General features: G+C 38.5%; 1 protein-coding gene across 11 annotated transcripts in view; it reads right to left on the bottom strand.

The window, feature by feature from the left end:
* The window catches only part of GATAD2A (GATA zinc finger domain containing 2A), a 110,176-nt gene that overhangs the window by 23,590 nt on the left and 73,452 nt on the right, over positions 1-13,134 (bottom strand). For 10 of the 11 annotated variants that reach the window (XM_054013438.1, XM_054013439.1, XM_054013440.1 and 7 more), the window contains one exon: positions 12,275-12,546. In XM_054013438.1, the coding sequence (XP_053869413.1) occupies positions 12,275-12,546 (272 nt within the window). Of the gene's footprint in view, positions 1-12,274; positions 12,547-13,134 lie in introns of those variants that run through there. The other variant, XM_054013442.1, reaches the window with a different exon arrangement.

A 13,134-nucleotide genomic window follows, 5' to 3' on the forward strand; every position in this document is an offset into this window, starting at 1 on the left:
CACATTTAAAACAGAAGATACTTAAACCTGATTTGTCAAAAGGAAGTTGAATTCAAGATAACATTGCTAATCAGAGAATAGTGCATTGACAAAGCTCCTAAGGTCCTGTTTTAACCGTTCAATTCTCAAAGCAACCAGGCATAAGAATAATCAATATGTACGGGTAGCAAGGGTGATGTCACCCCATCAATTATCACAACATCGTAACAGCTAGCAGGGAGCTAACTTCCTGTATTCTAATCAGGCCACCAAAGAGTCATGTGAGAAAGGCATTTCCCTCACTGGACATGTGACCCTTTAACTGTTCCTTCCACCGTGAAAACCATAGCAACAGCCAGTTCTAACCGGCTTGTGACACATAGCCTTCATTTTACGAAGTGAGGTAGGGTTCAGGTGCTGTAAGAAAATGGAGCAGACTTTAAGCTTAAGGGGCTGCCCTTGCACTATAGAAACTTCCTGGATCAGCTGCCCACTTGAGACTATTAATAAAAAGCATCATGTATTGCACAATAAAAAAAAAACATTAACTTAACAGTACAGCAATGAGTTATGCTCAACTACTCTACTACTTTTTAAAGTTTAAGAACTTATAGTTGATTTGCTGGTTTGCTTCAAAACTCTGAAAATACACACCATTAGTCCATTATGGCTTTTTAAAAGTCTATCTATTTAGTCATGGAAGCAAGTTTCAAGTAGTCACTTGAAATAAAAATAAAAAAAAACCCAAAGGGTGGGTTTTTTGGACACAAGTTCTTTTCTACTTTTTAGGCAAGGTGAGAATGAGAAAACAAAGTAGAAATTATTGAAAGACCATGAGTAACAGAATTATTACAGTAGAACAGTTCTTTAATCAGATCCGCTAACAGCATATGCTGGTTAGAAAAGGATGAAATTTCTACTGACTACATTTTGCTCTAGAAGTGTGTTCATCGTGGTTATTTGGATATCAAAACATCTTTGAAAAAATCAAGTGACTTGTTGACAAGATTAAGACAGTAAGATAAGCAGGCATTACAGGTTCCAAGCTGGGAGAAGATAATTTAAAGTTCTTAACTTTGAACAGTTTTAAGATCCACGCAAAAGAGGGCCCCATATTAAAACTGATCACATGGATTTCAAATAAAAGTAATAATTCACAGTCTCCATCCCCATCTACCTATCCAAAGAATGGCTTCACACACAGCTGTGCAAGAGTAACCAAGAAACACGATTGGAAATCAGATTGCCTTGTTAACGTGAATAGCGGTTTTGGACATTGGAGGAGTGAAGTGTAATGAAAACACTTCCCTTTCAGAGACTCTACCAACATGCACCTCCATTTAGTTAATGGTCTTCTAGAGTGCTCATTACAAGCTACATTTGTCAGGGGGAGGGACACATATTGTAACAGTCACACCTTTGGAATAAACAATTGCTTGATAAAAATTCCATTGTTTTGGGTATTTTTTGAATAATGGTTTAAAATAGATCATAGTCATATAAATCCCAAAGCATTCAAAATGAAGATTCCATGTTCAGAGGTTTTTATTAAATACTCACTAAAAAAGGTTGCAGGCATTTAGTCTGTTTTGTGGGTTAGTAGCTCTAATTTTTGAATTGGGGCTTGATGTGGGAAAAAGGTAATTCACAACTTCTGGCTTTGTAATAAGGACCATCCTCCTTTAGACAGACAATGAAGACACAGCGCGTGATTGTTTTCTTTTAAGTTGTATCAAGCCCCACTGGCTAACCACTACCTCCTTGCCCTTTAAAATGTTCCTCTAGAATCTATGCAATTTCCTCACCACCAGCCCAGGTTATGTTACAAAATGGCTGATATTTATACAAAAATGGCACTATTGTGAGTCACCATACTACATATTCCACTTCCTACTATTTGTTCAGCTAATAGTATTGGTCTCAAACTTTCCTTGTTTCTCTTACTGGAGCAAGAGAGCAGCTGAGAAAGGATCATTTGCTTGTTAAATTGTTTTTTCCAAGTTTATACACTAGTACTAATTATTCTGTCAACTGACGGAAACGAAGTACAAGTAATGACAACCTACAGCAGAATAACCTGATCATCTTTTTAATTTGAAGGACTAAGGACATTTTAATCAGGCTTTTTCCTCTCTAGTGTCCTGAATTTAAGAGACACCTCATTTCAAAAACACACACAAAAAACCCACCACCCACCAATCTACACAGTAAATCTAATTGACTAGATACCGGCTTTTTCCAATTCTGCTAAACAAGTCCAACTTGGTAGATAGCCTTCTTTATTGTTCTACAGAATGTTAAACACTTAGGAATCCTTCTACAGTACAAAAAAACCAACCAAACAAAAAACCTAGTGTTTATTTATGGGTGAGCGATTTAATTCTGATGATATGAGATCTTGCAGATCTCATGGAATACCACTTCTCAGTATTTGGCTCACAGAACCAAAATAAGCTTATCTTTCATATCATGGTTGGCTTATCTATTCAGACCTCAACAACGTGACCAATTACATCGTGGACCAGAATGCAAAAGATTGTGAAGTGTATGAATCCAGACTAGATCTTCATAGTATAGTCGTCTTCTTTAAAAAAAAAAAAAAAAAAAAAAAAAAAGGCTTGCTATACTCTAACAACGTCTGTGTGGGACACAGAGAGAGAGAGAGAGAGAGAGAGAGAGAGAGACAGACACACACACACACACACACACACACACACACACACACACACACAGACACAATGCAAGTATCAACACTTTGCCAGCTACAACACTGAACACAGACAGTGAATCTTTAGTCTCTGGAGTCAGACCCTTTAACTGAAAGTTCTAGAATGCTCCCAGGAGGTTTTATAAAGCCTCTTTAGACCAGCTTCTGTGTTCCCATCCATTGGTGTCCATGTTAGAAGCCAGGCTCAGGAGCATGGATCTATTTTCATCTGCCTAGAAATGAATGTACAGCTATCTAAGGGGTTACAGCAACTAAAACATGCTCTTAGGCATAACACAAAAAGAGTTTAAGCCTTCTTTTTGAACCTCTGTGTCTTGTGTGGACTTCTCTACATCCAGTTGCTTCCAAAATGTTTCTGGGAAAGATTTCCTGTAAAATTTTTGAGCTGCTGAAAGGAATGGAGCTTCCAGCTAAGATTTTAAAAAGCAATTTGGGTGTTTTAGACACGTAGCTTCCATTCACAGAAGATGCATCTAAATCCTTTAGACTGCTTTGAAAATCTCATCCTCCATTTTTGTTCACTGATAGAAATGCCTAGGACAGTCATCATAATACCCCAAAACAGACTAACACAGCTACCCCTGATACTTGACATCATAATACACAGTGCCTGCAAAAAAGAGGATGATCAGAACACCCCTTTGAGGTAGAGAAGTATTTCTATTTTACAGATCGTGTGCTTCAATTTCCCCAGATTTGCCAAAGTTCATATAAAGTGTGTGCGGTGGCTGGAAAGAGAACACAGACCACCCAAGTCACAGCCCACTATCTAAGGCTGGAGGCCACCCTCCCTCTAATTTACAACCATCCGTCCGAACATTTTAAAGTTAGACATATTTGTTTTACAAGAAGAAAGATCAATCCAAAGTATCCTAGAGTCTCCTCGCTCCTCCAGCAGAAGTTTGGTAGACAACTGCTCTTTAGACAAAAAGCATAACTCCCAACAGGGCCAACCTACATTTGTTGACTTCAGTAAAGAACAGAGGGTCATCCAATTCAATAGACTTATGGTGACAAAGTCTATTCTTGGAGGCTTTCTTCCATTTAGTTGGGACAGAGGCAGATTAATTATGCTTTTGTCTTGAAGATGATACATCTGATGCCCAAAGTACCTTGTGACAGACAACTGTTGTACTAGCTCCCTCTTTCCTCCTAAGAAGTCAAGAATAGACCCTTTTCAACTGTATGGCAGGGGTCGGGAAACCCTGTGTCTATGTAATGTTAAGCAAATGGAACAAGTTGTGCTTGCGTCCATTAGAGTGCGTATATGAAACATCATTAACGGTGATGCTCTTCTGAGATTTAGCTTTTTGGTCATGGTCCCCAGTACAAGATTATATTAATCAACTATATTTGTAGAGCATTAGAGGACAGGCTAAACCGAGAAACATAAGGAAGCAGCAGGGTACAAGCTTATGCTGAGAGCTGGGATGGAGAAAAGAAAGAGAATAAGTACATCAAGTTTAGTTCCAAAGGAGGGCTACCACTGGAAAGGCTATTTAGAGTCTCGGTGGTAACTATATGTACCTAGTGGCACATTATTGGAAGAGATCCAAGACCTTTTAACAATTTAACAAATAAGTCTGCTGTCTCCACAGACGAGTACAGAAGCATAATCCAAAATGGATTGCGCCAGGATGATCAAGATCCTAACAGTGCCACAAAATGCAATTTCAGTTACTCTTCCAACTAACATCCCTTCTCACTTTAAAACTCCCCCTTATTTGTTTCTAAATTACACTTAACTGTTGACCTGCAGTAGAAGTAAAAGAAGGGGCCGGGAACATGAAAGTTGCAAGTTGCAGCATGGGAGAGAGGAGCTCTGTAGCAAGATGCAGGTTACAAGCAGTAACCCAAAATTCAGAAGTCCAAATGTCTTCCACCAGTGGGCCATATTACCTGCTTAAAAATTCTGATCTAAACCCCATCCTCTCTCCCACAAAGAAACAACCATCAAACAAATGATGCTTTGTGGTAGGTTGTTACCTGGCATAAAGTTCCTGCAGTAAAACCTAGACTATCAAAAAGAGGCACTTTTAACCCTCAAAATGACTAGTTTTATAGGATGAGAAAAATAATTTTAGCAGTTTTAGTTTAAGTTCTAAAACCCAAACACATGGGAGAATCACTTCAGCTAGGAAGCTATTTGTAAAAAACAGTGATCCTGGGTTTCCTGGATCCCTCTGCTTCTCCATTCAGGAAGACCTCATTCACAATATCACCACTGCAATGCAAATGGTAATTTTTGTAGCACTCAACAGTGACATGGACCATTAAATGCCACTAAATACAGAACTCACAATTTTTTACTACTGTTCATCTGAACATCTTCCACGTAAAACAGATTGGCAGCTCTCTTTTCACGTCATGCAAAGCTCTGCTTGAGATTGGGTGGTTTGGGGATGATTTTTACTTTGTTATATTATAGTGGCAATAAAGTACCTTCTTTGAATGTCACTAGGTCAAATTCAGCCCTGTGTAAGTAGAGACACAGCTCTTTTAAGAAAGTGGCACATTATTGGAGAAAGCAAATAAGGAAAAGTTGTTTACTTGTTCCCATAATATAAGAACTAGGGGCCACCAAATAAATTAATGGGCAGCAGGTTTAAAACAAATACAAGGAAGTTCTTCTTCACACAGCACACAGTCAGCGTGTGGAACTCCTTGCCTGAGGAGGTTGTGAACGCTAGGACTATAACAGCGTTTAAAAGAGAACTAGATAAATTTGTGGAGGTTAAGTCCATTAATGGCTATTAGCCAGGATGGGTAAGGAATGGTGTCCCTAGCCTCTGTTTGTCAGAGGGTGGAGATGGATGGCAGGAGAGAGATCACTTGATCATTACCTGTTAAGTTCACGCCCTCTGGGGCACCTGGCATTGGCCACTGTCAGATACAATACTGGGCTGGGTGGACCTTTGGTATGACTCAGTATGGCCATTCTTATGTTCTTAAGACAGGGGAATGGCTCTCAGATAAGAGCTGAATCTAGCCCTTTAAATTTTAAGCCTAGAAGAGTTAAAGGGCCCAGTTCCTCACTGTCCATCTTGTACAGGGCAATAATGAAATGGACACCAAGAGTGGCAACCCAATTACAGTGGATTTAAATGGAACAAATGCCAAAAGCATATCTTGTTTTTTTTCCAATTCAGATCCCAGATTTTTAAAATAGGAGCTAAGTAGCAACCCAGAATTAACTGATAATAATGTAACAAAGCCCAAGCTGGATAAGTTAACTGGTTCATATAACTCATGCCACAATGGCATATGACATGAAACAAAAAGGAGAGTTGGGGGGGAGGAGGGAAGACAACCTCAGACTGTAAGCATAAAAAAATTTGTGGAATGTATAATTTCTCTCATCCTATGATCTACAATTCCATGACATCTGAGCAATACATCTTCTCCTACTAGGAAGTAAATGAGATATCAGAGTAACTGTCACTCAGGACTAATGCCTAACCCTCGGCAATATTATATATTGAAGTATGGAACAGGTTCTCCCCCACTCCTTATTCCACCCAACAACCTCTCCTACCTCCAATGTCTTTGGGGGGCGGGGGAGATGCAAGGAGGAAGGTGGCAGAAGATAATGTAGTTCCTTGTTAAGTGAGTTTTTGGAGATGTAATGTCTAAAAATGAATCCAAAATGTTAATGCAAGGTCTCTGGATGTAGTGGTACAATAATTACTGAAACAAAACATCAGTAAAGTTTACTCCTTTCCCATTGCTACACCCAAAAAAAAAAATGAGATTTAATGGAGCTGGCCTTGCATTTTAAAATAAGACAGACAAGTTCACAAAAGCAAGAAACCTGTAAATCAGGTTTTCCACAGCATCCTTTAACTCAGCTGTTTTGTACGTGAACCTCACAACACACAATCTATTAGCGAGTCTTGGTAGAGAAATAGGCCATGTTGTACAGGAGATAAACTGGAAATATGGAGGCCCAATTTATACTGTGCCAGCAGCCATATATTAAAAACATCAATTACACACAGTTCCAGCTGAACCAGTTACCAACATGGTTTGGCTAGTCAAAGTGTATGGTGTTAAAAGTGTGCTTAAGAATACATTCTAGAGCCACTGTTCTAGCACAGTCTGGCCCCATGCACAGTGGCTGACCAGAGCAGGAAGCCAGTTTAACAAGAACTATGTTTAAGTAGTGTTTCTTAATATTGTATTAAGCCTGAAATAGCCTAATTGGAATGTTTTTTGTTCAATAGGGTGAAGCACCGTCACTGGACTTGCCCCATTTTAAAGGTTTCTTTTTTGAAGCAAAACAATTGAAGTATCCTGTTTTGAAAAAGTACAGCATGTAATGCAGAATGCTAGGGTGATCCAACAGACAGCCTTGGGCAAAAGTACAGCATGCTTAAGGCATAAAAAAATTTTGTTTTTAAAAAGGACTCAGACTATGATACTGAGAAGACTTGATTTTAAATTCTACATAGTATGCCTAGCACAAGGATAACTGCAGTTGTAAATATGGCCATTAAATGGTTCTTCAAGAGTTTTTACATATAGTTATGTATCCTCTTTCATCTCTCCCCCTCTTTACTACCGTCTCTCCTCTTCCTACCGTCACTCTGGGATCTTCACTTCCCACATGCACTATACCGTCACACTAGGGAAGCAGAGTTTTACTAAAATCCTGTTCTTTGGAAGTGCTGTGTGCAGCCACTTCAAGGATCACAATTTTTGTACATTTAATTTTGTTCCCAGTCTACTGTACATAATGAAGCAGAACAATACAATACAGCATGTTCAAGACCATACCCTGTCAGATAAAAATTAAGACAACTCCCAGGGAAACAAACTACTTACATACAAAAAAGGTGTTGGGTTAAGCATAGAGTCTTCATTCAGAATTTCATACCTTTGTGGGTTTGACTTGAACTTAATTTGGTTATCTCCTCCTTCTCTACGATGTATGCTCCAGGTTTCCATCTTAGTTTTTAAAATCTCTCCATCTCCCTCACAATTAAGAGCCCATATTGCAGCAACCATCAATCCAAGACAAGTACTGTATACCACTCCTATAGAGAGGGTATTTCCCTTTCCCAAATAGCATGGGGAGTGGTGTAGGGGAACGGCTGGGAATTTAGTGCCATGTCTCTCACAATGCACTTCAGACCACAACCATTACGCTAACTTTAATATTAAACACACCAGGTGTCAGGATTACATGTACAGTTATTTTACATTTCACTATATAACAAAAGAATGACTTGATACTCTGTTGACTCATGCGATTTCCCCAGAACTATCCATTGCAATTCTCAGACAACAGAAACTTTCACCAACACCTGCCCCCCTGGAAGATATCTAAGTAAATCCTGAAATAAAAAGGAGTCATATACAGATAAATACAGATTAGGATGGGCTGGTTGGAAGAAAGCCATAACTGTTGGGAAGCCTTCACATTCCCCACCCTCATTTTTCCTGGCAATTTTCATTTAGACAAACAAGCAGTGGCTAATGCCAGCCAGTCTGCACGTAATTTTAAGAAAGCAGGATCTTAAAAAACAGAGGGTGTGTCAGGAGGCAATTTAAAAATAAGTAAATAAGTTTGCTGCTAAGGGTATCAATGACTTTAGCCTCCACGACATGAAATGCAAATTGTAAAACTCATCCACACTTTCATTTTGATCAAAAGGAAGAATTGTGTTTTGAACAACCAAACAACCTCAGGATGTTAGAGTGTCAAGTGGAACATAAGGGCTCACAGGATTAAGGACAAGTGTTCCAATAATTATTTTTAGTTTTAGCTACACTTCTCAGTTAGATATTTACTTCAGCTAATGTACCATTTGTTTTGTATTTGTTGCTAAATGATGTGTGAGGAGATACAAGAGAATATATGTCACATATGGAGTTTTTAAACCCATTGCTACCATGAATACGTCACAGAATTTTGACCATCAAAATTCACAGACAAGTCAATTCCATGAAACTTTTTTTTTTTTAAATCTACACAAAAACTCAGGTGAAACATTAAGACAGTGGAGTAATGTCTGAAGTAATACATTAAGGCACACTAAGGAGAAAGTATCAGAGGGGTAGCCGTGTTAGTCTGGCTCTGTAAATGCATCTGACGAAGTGGGTATTCACCCATGAAAGCTTATGCTCCAATACATCTGTTAGTCTATAAGGTGCCACAGGACTCTTGAAACTTCAAGAGCCTTTCACCAAAATGCCATGTAGTTACCTACAAAAATGGACTTAAAAAAAAAAAAAAAAAAAAAAAAGCAAGCTAGGGATCAAATTTATTCAGTGGAATCATACATTTTAGATCAGCTATTGCACTTGCCAAGATGTAAAGATCCTCTATGTGCCCAGATATAGGTCTTGATTGCCGTCTACATGCCCTACATCACATCTTGAAAGATTAAGAAATTGTCGTCTATTTTGGACAGAGAGGTGGGGAGCAGGGAGGCAGAGATACTACTTGTAAAGTCTGCAGAATTGTTCAGATTCATCTTCCATATGTAAGAAATGCTTTTTAAGTGGAGGATTAAAATATTGGCATGGTCAAAACAATACAATCATAACCTATAACTGGTAATCTAGGACCTCATCCAAATCCCATTGAAGTCAACTGAAAGATTCCCATCAAAACTTCAGTGGGTTTTGAATTAGGCCTCCAACACAGGGACATTCTTACACAAGTAAGCCTTCCCTCCCATTTAGAAAATAGAAAAATCCTACCATCATTTGCTGCAGCAGAGATACTATACAATGAAGGGGTGTCTCAGGTTTTCTAAATATGATTTTTTTTATTATATATATTTTTTTTTAAAAACAAGCTCTCTAGAAAGCTGAGCATGGATTCTCTCCCTCAAAGTCTAGTTTGTATAGGTTTTCCCACACCACAAAGGGGGAGCAGAAAAACATTTATCAAAAGATTGGAAAGTATTTATAAAGCCACAAAAATCGTCAAGGGGACTCAGGGGCAAGTGTCGCATAAGATATTAAGTTTCAGAGTAACAGCCGTGTTAGTCTGTATCCGCAAAAAGAAGAACAGGAGTACTTGTGGCACCTTAGAGACTAACAAATTTATTAGAGCATAAGCTTTCGTGGACTACAGCCCACTTCTTCGGATGCATATAGAATGGAACATATAATGAGGAGATATATATACACACATACAGAGAGCATAAACAGGTGGGAGTTGTCTTACTAACTCTGAGAGGCCAATTAATTAAGAGGAAAAAAAAAACAAAAAAAAACAAAAAAACTTTTGAAGTGATAATCAAGCTAGCCGAGTACAGACAGTGTGATAAGAAGTGTGAGAGTACTTACAAGGGGAGATAGTCAACGTTTGTAATGGCTCAGCCATTCCCAGTCCTTATTCAAACCGGAGTTGATTGTGTCTAGTTTGCATATCAATTCTAGCTCTGCAGTCTCTCTTTGGAGTCTGTTTTTGAAGTTTTTCTGTTGTAATATAGCCACCCGCAGGTCTGTCACTGAATGACCAGACAGGTTAAAGTGTTCTCCCACTGGTTTTTGAGTATTTTGATTCCTGATGTCAGATTTGTGTCCATTAATTCTTTTGCGTAGAGACTGTCCGGTAAGATATTAAACGTTTTAAAAAGAAGATTCACTAGACTTCTAGCAGACACTGTCCTTTTTAAAGTGACGTGCTTAGGTTTACACAGGAAGTTTGTTACAGACGAGGATCAGAACCCCTTGCAGTCCAATTTACAGCCTTGTGTTTTAAACCACTAGACTATGCTTTCCCCTTTAAGAGAACTGAACACAACTATGCTAGTTGACATGCAGTGATAATGCCACAAAGGTGTTACTACCTTCTGAAAAGGTTTACCCTTATTTAGCACCTGGCCCCGCCACCTCCTCTCATTCTTTGAGAAACAGAAAAGAAATTCCCTTACATAGGAGCCATCTATCTACAGTAGTACCCCTCCCTAAAGGATGATTTTCATACAATATCAACACAAACTTTCATCAGACATACAAGTACTTCCTAAATATCACCATGAGCAAGCTCTGAAGATGCCACTTTTACCAGTGAGTTTATGGAAGAAGCAGAACATGTCCAACAGTCAATCCAAGTTACTAGAAGAAACCTAGTATATTGGATATATTGCTGAAAGTGACATTTGGACAAATTCATTGTTATAAGCAGCAGATAGTTTTTTATTTAAGCAGCAGAAGCAGAGGAAAGCTGAATAATTCATAGACTAGTTACAATTATGGAGTAAGGGCGTATGTACTATTTTTTTAAGCTAGAGTGGTGGACAATACACATTTAATACATGAGAATTTGCATACTTGACAGGAACTTCAAGTTTCTGTTCCAACATGTGAAACAAGTTAATAATTTACACTTCTATAGCACCCATCAGGCAAGGAAATAATTTTATACACTTTTTAGACTTGCAACAATATTGGGAATATTTAACCCATTTTGCAGATAGGGAAATGAACATAAGAAGTTAGTTTAATCTTGGGAAAGTCAGTTGTCAGTGGCAGTGCTAGGAACAGGACCCAGGAGTCCTGTCTTCCTCTTCCATACTCCAAACACTAGACCATATTGCATCCTAAAAATGAAAAATATTCAGGTCTGTCCTTTGCAACAAAAACTAAAAAAAGTCAGGATAACATGATCATCTGTAGTCTTAGCACATAATGAACCCGAGGATAGACAGCATACAGAATAGAATGGATGTCTATAAACCAGTTTTTTGGTGGTGATTATGAATAAAAAAATGTTTCCATATACTAAAGATTACTAATATAATTCTTATTTCATGTGATGTGTGTGTTTGAAAAGCCTTAGACTGGCACAACAAGGATAAGATTTTCCAAAACGGCCCACGATTTTGGATAAATTAGACATCTAAAAATGGAAGTAAGAAATCAAACTGAAAGGCGACTGATTTTCAAAAAGTGCCAAGCACTTACCTTTTGCAAAACCAGTGCCCTTTAAAGGGATCAGATGGGTCACTTAAAAACAATGGAGGCACCCTAAATCATTAGTAACTTTTAAGCCAACTTTTCTCCTCAATAGCTCTGAAGACAACAGTAAGATGCACCAAAACCACTTCCCTTTTTAATAGTCACAGAGACAAGCTATCCCTCCTTACCTACATCACCCACACGATTATGGACACAAGAAGCTCTTACCACATGGAAGTAACCTCTAGAGAGTCAGCTGCTCAGAGAGTGCACCCCCTTTATGGTTTGCATCCACTCCTTCACTCAAGGTCATATTTCCCCATTTCAGTAATTAATCTTTTACAGCTTCTGCCACAATGGCAATACTCATGGGTAGAACAAGCAACAGCTACTTTTTTTTTTTTTTTTTTTTTTTTTTTTGAGGCTACAGCACCATGGCTGATCTTAAGAGGAATGCTAAATTGAAACACAAACCAACCCATTTCAGAGGTAGAGTATATACTTCACTCTTTTAGCCATCCCATAGATTAAAAAGCCCAAAAGTCTATTCCAAGTGATAATCTATAGAGCTATTCAACAGGCTATTTCCCCACATTTTGTTGCACAGGTAGTTCAAATATGGAAGCATGACAGCAGGTAGCCACTCACCTTTTTGAGGTACTCATGTCAACAGGTTCATCACCTGTCTGCACCTCCACTTTAATAGTTGCTTTTACCTCCCCTCCTTTTAATAATCCTTGGACTTTCCCAGCTCCAGTATCAGTCTTTATTTTAATGTCACCTTCAGTCTTTAGATCTGTTCCCAAGAGTCCTTTGTCCATTTTAATTTTTTTACTGTCCACGTCATTTTGGGTTATTTCTCGTTCTAGTGCTCGCTTCTGACTTCGTGTCCTGCATGCTTCCTCTGTCATTGTGAAGCTCTGGGGGGTTGGGGGAGGAAGAGAGAAGAAAGGGGGAGGGGGGAGAAGAGAGAGAAGAGAGAAATCAGTAAAATGCATTTTGAGAAAAATAAATCAACTGTTAATTTCAAAAAAAGGCCAAGATAGGATGGTGCTGCAAAAGAAGAAAACCTGAAAGAGCAATTAAAGTATTGCAGTGCGCTTACTCACCCTATCCCTGGAGTAGATTTTAGTCTGAATTTACTACAGAGTTACTCACCACTTTATTTAAAGCAACTATAGTTGTAAAATGTAAACTCTAAAAGTATCTTGTAACAGAATGCAGGAGATTGTACAGGAATACAACTGAAACAAAAAGTTGGGTTGTTTATCGAAAAAGGGGGAAGATTTTCTTTTTATTTGCCTCACATGCAAATGAGGCAATTTTTTCCTACTTTTTAAATCTAGGATTAGAGTTTTGGGGGGATTTTTACCATGAATTTCTTAGTACTTTTATCAGATTGCAAATTTCAGGAATCAGACGTTGTGGGGAAAGGACTACCATGCCCTGAGTGAAGAGAATCTCTTCCATGTTTCCTTACAGTTTGCCACTAGAGATTAAGGCACTGC

Source organism: Malaclemys terrapin, chromosome 24 (genome assembly GCF_027887155.1).
Source record: "Malaclemys terrapin pileata isolate rMalTer1 chromosome 24, rMalTer1.hap1, whole genome shotgun sequence".
Classification (NCBI taxonomy): Eukaryota; Metazoa; Chordata; order Testudines; family Emydidae; genus Malaclemys; species Malaclemys terrapin.